At 36.6% G+C, this 12,523-nt stretch overlaps 1 protein-coding gene and 4 non-coding genes across 5 annotated transcripts in view; 4 read left to right on the top strand and 1 right to left on the bottom strand.

Moving 5' to 3' along the window:
- The first annotated feature begins 61 nt into the window (after positions 1 to 61).
- Positions 62 to 255, top strand: LOC149130689 (U2 spliceosomal RNA). Its single transcript, XR_016238891.1, has one exon. It is a non-coding gene; the product is annotated as a U2 spliceosomal RNA (small nuclear RNA).
- A 1,711-nt stretch (positions 256 to 1,966) lies between these two features.
- On the top strand, positions 1,967 to 2,160 carry LOC149130688 (U2 spliceosomal RNA). Its single transcript, XR_016238890.1, has one exon. It is a non-coding gene; the product is annotated as a U2 spliceosomal RNA (small nuclear RNA).
- Positions 2,161 to 3,872: 1,712 nt separating this feature from the next.
- On the top strand, positions 3,873 to 4,066 carry LOC149130687 (U2 spliceosomal RNA). The gene has a single exon (XR_016238901.1). It is a non-coding gene; the product is annotated as a U2 spliceosomal RNA (small nuclear RNA).
- Positions 4,067 to 6,076: 2,010 nt separating this feature from the next.
- On the top strand, positions 6,077 to 6,270 carry LOC128251197 (U2 spliceosomal RNA). The gene has a single exon (XR_008267010.2). It is a non-coding gene; the product is annotated as a U2 spliceosomal RNA (small nuclear RNA).
- A 2,698-nt stretch (positions 6,271 to 8,968) lies between these two features.
- LOC106884014 (uncharacterized) overlaps positions 8,969 to 12,523 on the bottom strand; it is a 35,746-nt gene continuing 32,191 nt past the window's right edge. Inside the window, exon 4 of the mRNA XM_089344645.1 lies at positions 8,969 to 11,127. Within this exon, the coding sequence (XP_089200771.1) occupies positions 9,693 to 11,127 (1,435 nt within the window). The 3' untranslated portion in view covers positions 8,969 to 9,692. The remainder of the gene's footprint in view (positions 11,128 to 12,523) is intronic.

Below are 12,523 nucleotides of genomic sequence, written 5' to 3'. Positions count from 1 at the left end.
ACATCAGTGGGTGTAACATTATCTTGTGTATAGATAGTCTGTGGCAAAGCGTCAAAAATTTATCGCTTCTCGGCCTTTTGGCTAAGATCAAAGTGTAGTATCTGTTCTTATCAGCTTAATATCTGATACGGTCCCTATTTGGGTCCATCGATATTAAACTGATTTTTAGAACTAGGCGAAGTGTTAGGGGCTTGCTCCGCCTTTGCCACGGGTTGGCCTGGTATTGCAGTGCTTCCAGGATTCAGCCCATCTCCCACTCGGGAGATACAAATTAATAATAATGTCAGATATGTTGTCACAGCACCCCCCCCCCCTCTTTTTTTTTTTTTCGTCATCTTAGCAGCCTTTCCGTCACCTGTAGTTGCTTAAAGACCTTCATCGTGTTCGATTCCACCTCAACACCGTCGACTTCCATTTTCGTCCTCTTCCCTTTCTCATTTCAAATTCCGTCATCGTTTTCACACCAACTGCCACATTCAGTGCCTTTACAGGAAATCCTTTTTCCTCTGCGCTGTCGATTTAGCTCTCCACTTTAACTATACTTTTCTCTCTCTGTCCTTCACACCAGTCTCAGGTGGAAGGTAATATTTATTTCTTAACATGCATAGATCGTTTTTCACGGTGCCCGCAAGCTTATCCAATCGAAGACATATCTGCAGTAACTATAGTAAGAAATTTATTTACCAAATGGATGTCTAGATTTGGCATACCCAACACATTGACAGCAGATCGTGGAAGACAATTTCTGTCGACTCCTTTCGCAGAATTCAACAAACTCTTGAGAATTCATACAACTTCATATCGTCCACAATCTAATGGCATGATAGAGACGTTTCATTGCCAGTTGAAATCTTCAATAAGAACTAACTCATTCTGATTCTATCAGTTGGTTAGAAGCTTTACCAATGACATTGTTAGGAATCAGGAGTGCTGTTAAAGAAAGTTTACGATATTCTCCTGCTGACCTTTTGTACGGAACAACATTAACTCTGCCTGGTCATTTGTGTCATACACCAATTACCATTCCTTTATGTCCCCTGCCTCATCTTTTTTCCTTGATACCCTAAGCGCTGGCTTATTTTGTTTAATGGTTAATCCGGCGGAGCTCGGCTCCCACAGTCAATATTTCCAGCATGTATCCGAAAAGAAAAAAAAAATTGTATTTTCTCTTCGTGTTTACAAGCAGTGCATCTAAACAGTATTAAAGCCACAGCCTTACCCCCAGGGCAAAGTTGTTCAATGAGCACCAAAGCATGCAAAGATTAGCAACGATGAGGGCATTGGTAGGGTGTAGCAGTATTGTGATCTCTACGTGTTTAATCTCATATCTTTCACTTGTCACTTCACCACAGTCCAATTTCACTCGCAACGTTGACCTGACGCTATTGTAAATAATATTTTACGTTTAATATGGTAAACAGTGTTTTGAAACCCAGTACCTGTTGGTTTGAAGCAAACTTGTCACTTTAACAACGAACCAATTATTACGTGGTCGCCTGATTTACAAGGTATAGCAATCAAAACAAAGCATTGGACATTAAACGAAAATGTTAGTCACTTAAATATATATTTGTTATTGGCTTGAATATAAGATGGGTTGAACGCTCTGGTCATAGGTCAGTCAGATTCATGAACTATGACCTGCCACCCAGCAGCCAGTCACTAGCCAATACTACAGATAAGGAAGTGATTAGCAGTGCCGCTTATCTTGGTGACGTCCCTTGTCTTAGAGGTTTACTTTATATAATGATAAGAACATATATTACCATTCAACATACAAAATCTTTATAAACTTACAAATAATTGATTTAAAGATATTAAAAATACTTTAAAGTAGGAAACGTAAGCATTGAATGTCTTTATAATGTAGCAGGTAATTAAATGTGATTGGAGTAAATAATTTACACATCAGTGGGTGTAACATTATCTTGTGTATAGATAGTCTGTGGCAAAGCGTCAAAAATTTATCGCTTCTCGGCCTTTTGGCTAAGATCAAAGTGTAGTATCTGTTCTTATCAGCTTAATATCTGATACGGTCCCTATTTGGGTCCATCGATATTAAACTGATTTTTAGAACTAGGCGAAGTGTTAGGGGCTTGCTCCGCCTTTGCCACGGGTTGGCCTGGTATTGCAGTGCTTCCAGGATTCAGCCCATCTCCCACTCGGGAGATACAAATTAATAATAATGTCAGATATGTTGTCACAGCACCCCCCCCCCTCTTTTTTTTTTTTTTTCGTCATCTTAGCAGCCTTTCCGTCACCTGTAGTTGCTTAAAGACCTTCATCGTGTTCGATTCCACCTCAACACCGTCGACTTCCATTTTCGTCCTCTTCCCTTTCTCATTTCAAATTCCGTCATCGTTTTCACACCAACTGCCACATTCAGTGCCTTTACAGGAAATCCTTTTTCCTCTGCGCTGTCGATTTAGCTCTCCACTTTAACTATACTTTTCTCTCTCTGTCCTTCACACCAGTCTCAGGTGGAAGGTAATATTTATTTCTTAACATGCATAGATCGTTTTTCACGGTGCCCGCAAGCTTATCCAATCGAAGACATATCTGCAGTAACTATAGTAAGAAATTTATTTACCAAATGGATGTCTAGATTTGGCATACCCAACACATTGACAGCAGATCGTGGAAGACAATTTCTGTCGACTCCTTTCGCAGAATTCAACAAACTCTTGAGAATTCATACAACTTCATATCGTCCACAATCTAATGGCATGATAGAGACGTTTCATTGCCAGTTGAAATCTTCAATAAGAACTAACTCATTCTGATTCTATCAGTTGGTTAGAAGCTTTACCAATGACATTGTTAGGAATCAGGAGTGCTGTTAAAGAAAGTTTACGATATTCTCCTGCTGACCTTTTGTACGGAACAACATTAACTCTGCCTGGTCATTTGTGTCATACACCAATTACCATTCCTTTATGTCCCCTGCCTCATCTTTTTTCCTTGATACCCTAAGCGCTGGCTTATTTTGTTTAATGGTTAATCCGGCGGAGCTCGGCTCCCACAGTCAATATTTCCAGCATGTATCCGAAAAGAAAAAAAAAATTGTATTTTCTCTTCGTGTTTACAAGCAGTGCATCTAAACAGTATTAAAGCCACAGCCTTACCCCCAGGGCAAAGTTGTTCAATGAGCACCAAAGCATGCAAAGATTAGCAACGATGAGGGCATTGGTAGGGTGTAGCAGTATTGTGATCTCTACGTGTTTAATCTCATATCTTTCACTTGTCACTTCACCACAGTCCAATTTCACTCGCAACGTTGACCTGACGCTATTGTAAATAATATTTTACGTTTAATATGGTAAACAGTGGTTTGAAACCCAGTACCTGTTGGTTTGAAGCAAACTTGTCACTTTAACAACGAACCAATTATTACGTGGTCGCCTGATTTACAAGGTATAGCAATCAAAACAAAGCATTGGACATTAAACGAAAATGTTAGTCACTTAAATATATATTTGTTATTGGCTTGAATATAAGATGGGTTGAACGCTCTGGTCATAGGTCAGTCAGATTCATGAACTATGACCTGCCACCCAGCAGCCAGTCACTAGCCAATACTACAGATAAGGAAGTGATTAGCAGTGCCGCTTATCTTGGTGACGTCCCTTGTCTTAGAGGTTTACTTTATATAATGATAAGAACATATATTACCATTCAACGTACAATATCTTTATAAACTTACAAATAATTGATTTAAAGATATTAAAAATACTTTAAAGTAGGAAACGTAAGCATTGAATGTCTTTATAATGTAGCAGGTAATTAAATGTGATTGGAGTAAATAATTTACACATCAGTGGGTGTAACATTATCTTGTGTATAGATAGTCTGTGGCAAAGCGTTAAAAATTTATCGCTTCTCGGCCTTTTGGCTAAGATCAAAGTGTAGTATCTGTTCTTATCAGCTTAATATCTGATACGGTCCCTATTTGGGTCCATCGATATTAAACTGATTTTTAGAACTAGGCGAAGTGTTAGGGGCTTGCTCCGCCTTTGCCACGGGTTGGCCTGGTATTGCAGTGCTCCCAGGATTCAGCCCATCTCCCACTCGGGAGATACAAATTAATACTAAAGTCAGATATGTTCTTATAGTCCTCCTTCTTTTTATAAATACACTGGACCTTTTTAAAGTAATGTCAATTGAAGATAAAACAATATGCATGGTAAAAAGGAAATTGTCAGTTTAGACACAGGTAAAAAAAAAGCTTATTTCGATCAGTCTTCATGTCATGAAAATAAAGATTTGAGCAACACATTTTTAAAACAAATCAAAACTTGAAACAGAACAACTCACAAGACAGCGAGCTTGAGGTTGCGGAAAAGATCCACAAGTCAATTTTAAAATCACTTACCAGCGAAAAGAAAACTAGAAGTGGTAGAATTGTACATTTTCCCAAGAAGACATTCTCAGATTGCTTGAATATATTCCTCATGAACTTTTGTATTCCTGGAATATTTTGTTTATAAGAATAAAAAGATTTGTAATTTTTTTCCAGAGAAATTAGATTGAACAATTTGATAAACTTCACAAGAACACTGTTGTTATTGTTAGACCGTGATGAGCGGTTATTTTCATTTGTTAACATTGTAAATTTGTGGATCCTTTGTATATTTGACTTGCTAAAAGTATTAATGCAAACATTGTATTCAAGTATATATGTATTAGGAAGCGGTCCAGCTTCCTAGGGCTAAACGGCAGTAGTGTATTCCCTTCTTGGGATTGTCACGTTAAGTTGACAATATACTACAACGTTATCGCACCACTACTGCTTAAATCTCTCTGAGAGATTTAGAAATATAATATTTCTGATTTTTTTTCGTTTTCCCGAAATTGAGAATTTTTCTGAAGAAGGGTTTATGTAGCAGGTCGTAAAAGGCGCCGATATGACGTAAGCCTAATTGTTGGTAACCCATTGGTTAAAATCACTGCCCACATATGAATTCTAAACTTTTACGAAAGACGGTTCTTACAATTCGGATATGAGCAGTAATAAAAACCCTGATTTTTAGGAAATTACTCACTGTTCGTAGGATGTTACTAAACTCCACGACACTCACTCACTGAGATATTGGCTATTTTTTATGCCATGTCTCTGATAAAATCCAACAAGACTTATTTGAATTGTTGTGAACTCTAGTAGTTAATACGAATGATTATCTAGTGTGAATTTTAAGTCGTAATTCTCTACGAGAAAAATGACTTTACTTTCCAATTGTACTATAAATGCTAAATGTACATAAATAAACAAATGTAGTAATTATTTTCTCTTTCTTCACGTTCTTCAACTTGTTAATGAAATTTATTTCTGCAATTATGAAACTGTATTTGTTATAGCGGTTAAACGAACACGAATTTATTTATCTTCAACATACATGCACGCATAAAAAGTCCTTTTAGCGTTTCAGAGTGTGTATTTCTCGATATGGCGTTTATGTAGCTGGATTCAAGATTTATGTATAACGATAACAGTTATAATATTTTACGTTTAATATGGTAAACAGTGGTTTGAAACCCAGAACCTGTTGGTTCGAAGCAAACTCGTCTCTTTATCAACGAACTAATCACTACGTGGTCGCCCGATTTACAATTAAAACAAAGCATTCGACATTAACGAAGATGTTAGTCGCTTAAATATATATTTGTTATTGGTCTATATATAAGATTTGAATATAAGATGCACTAATCGAGGATTGAACGCTCTAGTCATAGGTCAGTGAGATTCATGAACTGTGACCTGCCACCCAGCAGCCAGTCACTAACCATCACTGCTGATAAGTGATTAGTCTTGCCTCCTATCTTGGTGACGTCCCTTGGCTTAGAGGTTTACTTTATATAATGATAAGAACATATATTACCATTCAACATACAATATCTTTATAAACTTACAAATAATTGATTTAAAGATACTAAAAATACTTTAAAGTAGGAAATGTAAGGATTGAATGTCTTTACAATATAGCAGGTAATTAAATGTGATTGGAGTAAATAATTTACACGTCAGTGGGTGTAACATTAACTTGTGTATAGATAGTCTGTGGCAAAGCGTCAAGGATTTATCGCTTCTCGGCCTTTTGGCTAAGATCAAAGTGTAGTATCTGTTCTTATCAGCTTAATATCTGATACGGTCCCTATTTGGGTCCATCGATATTAAACTGATTTTTAGAACTAGGCGAAGTGTTAGGGGCTTGCTCCACCTTTGCCACGGGTTGGCCTGGTATTGCAGTGCTTCCAGGTTTCAGCCCATCTCCCACTCGGGAGGTACAAATTAATAATAATGTCAGATATCATTTTAGAACCCCCTTTTTTTTTTCTTTTTATTGTAACTGCAGTGTTTTCTTCAGTTTATGTTGCTAAAGGTGTAATGTCTTTAAATCACAATGAGATTAATCTCCAATGTCACACTCCATGGCCGGATTAATAGCCATACAGATGATATTGGTACCCCCCAGGTGTATATAATTCAGAATTTAAGCAACAATAAACCAAAAAATAACAATTTAAAATTGATTTCTTTTGTGCCGTAAACCATTTACTATTTCTGTAGTGTCACACGTCCTTTCTCTTAACTTATTTTATATAATGGTTCATCCAGTGCTGCCCATCCCTCATGATTTGCTATCCTATATCGATATTACAGTCATAGAAAGGGCATAATGTATTTTCTCTTCTAGTTTAGAAGCAGGACTGTCTTCACAGCCTTAGAGCCACAACCTTACCCCAGGGCAAAGTTGTTCCCTGTGAACCCCAACCTTCAAAGATTAGCAACGATGACGGCACTGGTTAGTATTTCTGAATTGTTTTTTTTTTTTTTTTTCACCTATGGATCCCTTTTATTACTACTTTTCTCTGCGGGACCCAATCACCACTCGAAGTTTGAAAAACTAATTTTATTGGTACTTCCTTCAAAATTCCTATTTCACACATTAACTTGTGTACTTTGAACAATGTAAAACGTCAGAAGAGATATTAAGTGGACAATATAATGGTAAGAATGGGTAGAAAATATAGCTGGGATTTCAATGTGATTGTAATACATATTATATAGATCAGTGGGTGTAGAATAGAGCAATGTATAAAGAAAGTCAGTGGTAGGTTTGAGGATCACTTCTTGGCTGTGTTTGTGAAATTTTAAGTAAGTAAGGGAATTCTTTCTGCTTGTTAAAATTTTGGTCTCGTGTGAGCCCGCCCATTGTTGAATTAATTGTTTGAATTGCTGATTTTAGAAATATTGTTATTGGCTATTTCGGCAGTTGTGTTGTCGCTATGAATTTGCCAGTTTCAGAGGTGGAAAATAGTGTCAGCATGGAGTCTGACTCGACTCAAAGCTATGCAACTGCTGTGAGGTCCAGTGTAACGAAAGAAGAGTCAAAAGTGAAAATGGTAATGCTAGGCTTGAGCGGAATAGAAATGGATTTGGAAGAAATAAAGAAATGCCAGAAAATTATCAAGAAGGAGGGAACAACATATTCCATAGTACCTCCAAAAGAAAGTTTAGAACAAACAAAAAGGAGAACCATAGTGTATAGATCACAGCGAATTGAAACCAGAAAAATGAAAGTGGAAGAATGTTTAATGCCAATTATGGAATATGCTAAGTTCTATACAAGAGGAAAGAAGTATGCCACCATATTGAGATGAAATACGAAACCGAAGAAACAGTGAAAGAATGGTGGAATTTGAACTCAGAACATAATGACGGATGAAAAAGCCACTAAGCATTTTGCCTGCTGCAGTAACAATTCTGCCAACTCTAATAACAAGTGCAGGCAATATTCGTAAGAGTATTAAAATTTGGATTTATACATTTGTTTCCTAAAACAACAATGCACTTCTATGTGAGAAAACTTACATTGGTGAGGCCATGAAGCCTGGCAAAAAGAAAAGACAAACCTAAAAGAGTTCTGATAAGAAAAATAATGATCTTCATTCTCTTGAGACACTGAAAGAAAAAGGCATTGGAGGGAGAGAAATTTGTATGGATGGATAAAGAGGTGCGGAAGAACTACTATTTCTATACCTTCCTAAGAAATTTCCTTCTTTCTAAACACACAGCTTCCTATTTTCATTTAATAATTATAAAAAAACAGAATGGACTAAACCGAGCTGGAGCACACATGCGGACACAAAGTGTCATTGAAGAGGTCACAGATGGACAATGGACAGGAGTTAAAACAAGAACAGTTATAAACATGTGAAGAAAGAATATAAAGTGCATGTTTATTTGGAAAATAATAATAATAATAATAATAATCCTGAAATACTTTATTGTTACTTTTTAATTAAATCTGCATGTTTATTTGGTAAAAAGAAATTATAATCCCAAAACACAGTAATTGTTAATTTTAAATAAAATCTCAATGTTTTTTTCTCTTTAGTTCTGTCACAGTCATACATTTGTTAAATTCAAGTCTTTTCTCAAAGATTTCCTTTTAGTTTACACGTTGCTAAGCAACCTGGGATTCTCCTATGTCTAAGTAAGGAATAGCTTGTAGATATTTGTGCACAAACTGTTATGATGCATGGTATTGAGACACAGTGAATGCAACAGATGGATGTAAGTTAGCAGAAAGGAAGTGTGCAGGCACAAATGAAAAGGGTGACAGAGTATGAGAGGAACGAAACGTCTTGTGAGAGACAGCAACTGGTGTGGACATGTAATGTGTATGGAGGCTGATGAGAGGTGGGTGAAGAAGTGATGTGAAATACATGTGAAAGAAAGCAGTGGTAATGGAAGATTTAAGTAGACATGGACAGAAGTGATGAAGAATGACGTCTGGATGTTGAACCACCTAAAGACATTCTGCCATGTCTGAGTTTTACTCAGGCATAGGAGAATCCCAGGTTGTCAGCAGACCTAGCCATGGTTACATACAATATAGTGCTGGCAGTAAATACAGTTGTTATGTTACATAAAATATCATCTTTAAAGAAACACTTTTGACACACATTTATGTCTAATGAATTTTATTTCAATGAATTTTAAAGGAGTCATGATTGACCAGGAAATTAATCCACTTATGTGTAAGTTAGGGTATTTCTATGAAAAAATGATTTTCCACAAACATCACAATATGGCTTTTGCCCTGTATGAATACGTTTGCGTGTAGTTACAACGCTTTTTCCAGAGAATGATTTACCACAGATATCACATTCAAATGGCTTCTCTCTTGTATGAATACGTCTTGTGTATGGTTAAGGCACGATTGTTGGAGAATGATTTACCACAGATATCACATTGAAATGACTTCTCTCCAGTATGAATATGATTGTGTATTGTTAAGCCACTATTACTGGAGAATGATTTACCACAAGTATCACAGTGAAATGGCTTCTCTCCAGTGTGAGTACGTCTGTGGATAACTGACGCAGATATCTGGGAGTGTGATTTGCCACAGATATCACAATGATAGGGTATCTCACCAGCTGTATGAAAACGTTTGTGGATAACTATGTAAGATTTCTGAGAGAATGATTTACCACAGATATCACATTGATGTAGCATCTCACCTGTATGAAGAAGTTTGTGAAAAGTTAATGCACTACGTACGCAGAAAGATTTACCACAAATATTGCAGCTATATGGTTTCTCTCCTGTATGGGTGAGTTTGTGTTTAGTCAAGTCGCCACTTTCAGAGAATGATTTACTACAAACATCACAATGATATGGCTTGTCATCTGCATGCTTTTTTTTTGTGATTAGCTAAACTATTAGCCTGAGAGAATGATTGACCACAGATTTTACAATGTAGCTTCTCTCTTGAATGGGTACGTTTGTGGGCAACTGAGCTACATTTGTGAGAGAATGATTTACCACAAATATCGCAATGATATGGTTTTTCTCCTGTATGAGTACGTTTATGGATAACTATGTGAGATCTCTGGGAGAATGATTTACCACAGATATCACACTGAAATAGCTTCTCACCTGTATGAATATGTTTGTGAGATTTTAATGCACTACGTACAGTGAATGATTTACCACAGGTATCACAGTGGTATGGCTTTTCTCCTGTATGAATTCGTTTGTGTATAGTTAAATTACCGCTTACACAGAATGATTTACCACAGATATCACAGTGAAATGGTGTTTCTCCTGTATGAATACGTTTGTGAGAAGTCAAACTACTGCCTACAGAGAATGATTTACCACAGATATCACAATGATATGGCTTTTCCCCCGTATGAATACGTCTATGTTTAACTAACTGAGAATTTTGAAGGAAAGTTTTACCACAAGTATCGCAGTGATACTGTCTTTTTTCCCTGTGAGTAATTTTGTGATTATTTAAGTCACATATTCGAAAGAAAGACTCACCACAAACATTACAATGATATGGCTTCTCATTTGCATGTTTCATTTTGTGAATAGCTAAAGTATTAGCCTGAGAGAAAGATTTACCACAGATATCACAATATGGCTTATCTTGTGAATGTGTGCGTTTGTGGACAACGGAGCCAGATTTTTGAGAGAATGATTTGCCACAGATATCACACTGATATGGCTTCTCACCTGAATGGATGCGTTTGTGAACAGATAAGTGATGACTACGACAGAATGATTTGCCACAGACATCACAGTGATATGGCTTCTCTCCAGTATGAATGCGTTTGTGAACAGCTAAGTTACAATTTAGAGCAAATGATTTTCCACAGATATTACAGGGATAAGGTTTTTCTCCAGTATGAATACGCTTGTGAACCTTTAAGACATTGCTTGCAATGAAGAATTTGCCACAGATATCACAGTGAAATGGTCTCTCTCCTGTATGAATGCGTTTATGCATACTAAGTTGGTTGCCTTGTGAAAAGGATTTACCACAGATATCACAACGATATGGTTTCTCTCCTGTGTGAGTGCGTTTGTGAGCCTTTAAGTCACCACTTTGTTTGAAAGATTTACCACAGATATCACAGCTGTAAGGTCTCTCTCCTGTGTGAATACGTTTGTGTATAGATAAGTTATTTTTTAACAAGAATAAACCACCACATATTTCACAGTGATATGGCTTTTCTCCAGTATGAATACGTTTGTGAACCATTAACACTTGTTTTCCAACGAAGGATTTGCCACAGATGTCACAGTGAAATGGTCTCTCTCCTGAATGACTTTTCTTGTGAATAGTTAGGTTACGTTGTTTCTGGAATGTCTTTTTACAGATATCACAGTGATATGAAGTTTTGCCCTTCTTTTTCGACATCTTATCAAGTAAATCACTTCTTTTTCTATCTTTCTTCACATTTAATGCAGCACAAACACCAGACATTTTCCATAAACCTCCTCTCTTTTTTATGATCTCTTTTCCTTTCCATTTTTATATTGTATTTCAAATAAATATCCTCGTCTTCTGGAAATATTTCATGGCAATTCCATCACAGGTTTATATGAATATAATTACATCTGCTTCGTATAACATGTTCCTTTAATCTTTAAACCATCATCTCAAGTTAAAATGCTTTTGCTGCCAATACCATCAGACATTCTGAAATGACAGGGAAACAATATAAGTTTTATGAGATAATTAATGAAACAGCAGACATTCAACAGTGGGAATTTTACAATTCTTTACACTGGTGCCAATGCAATCAACTAACCCTGTCCCTGGATATTGCTGGCCTTGTGCTAACATTTGAAGGCATCAAAATGATATTCTGAAATATAACTGGAATGAATTTTGAAGGTATTGCTTATTTACCAGTCTGTAATACATCTGACAGATATGATGTGCATTATAGTTTCAGGAAATAAAAGGTGAACTAAAAAGATAAAACTTATTCATATATGTTCATTAAATGTTTATTTACAATCTTTATTACATATTTACAAAGTACATAAATAAATACAAACTATATTTTAATATGATTATGATATGTACTTCAGAAAAAAAACAAAAACATGAGCTTACTCCCTGAATTAGATACAAATATTCTAATTGACAAACTGTATGTGACACATATTATACAGGATGCGATGGGTAAATTGTTGCCATTTGATATTTTTAATTCGGCGCATATGCATTATCTGTTTGGCTTTGTCAACTACACAGTATAGTAAGGTCTGTTGAACACTGTATGTGAGGAAAACAGCACCATGGTGCAATTCACCCAGAAATTTGGAAATGACAGTCTGTCCAGCTTGGCAATCTCACTTGAAGATCCAGTATGAATTTTGAAAGTGTTTGGGTGTCAATCTGAGGACATGTACCAGTGATCGCTAGTGATGAGGATGTTCTCTCTCAATTCATCTTCCCACATGACCCAGACTCAACATGGAGGCCTACATGAAGTGCCTGAAGGAGATAGTGCTGCTCTGGGTCACAAGGGTAGTTGCTGGAAGACCCTATGTCTGACAACAGGACTCTGCACCATGGCACACAAGCAGAAGAACCCAGTCATCGCTGTCAGACAACTTCTGCGACCACATCACCCCTAACATCTAGTCACCTAACTTCCCAGACTGCTACCCCCTGGATTATTAGGTATATTTCGATAAGTACACCCATTC

Source organism: Octopus bimaculoides, chromosome 28 (genome assembly GCF_046866305.1).
Source record: "Octopus bimaculoides isolate indiv1 chromosome 28, ASM4686630v1, whole genome shotgun sequence".
Classification (NCBI taxonomy): domain Eukaryota; kingdom Metazoa; phylum Mollusca; class Cephalopoda; order Octopoda; family Octopodidae; genus Octopus; species Octopus bimaculoides.
Note: the sequence above shows the minus strand (reverse complement) of the source record. Positions and strands in the feature narration are given on the sequence as shown.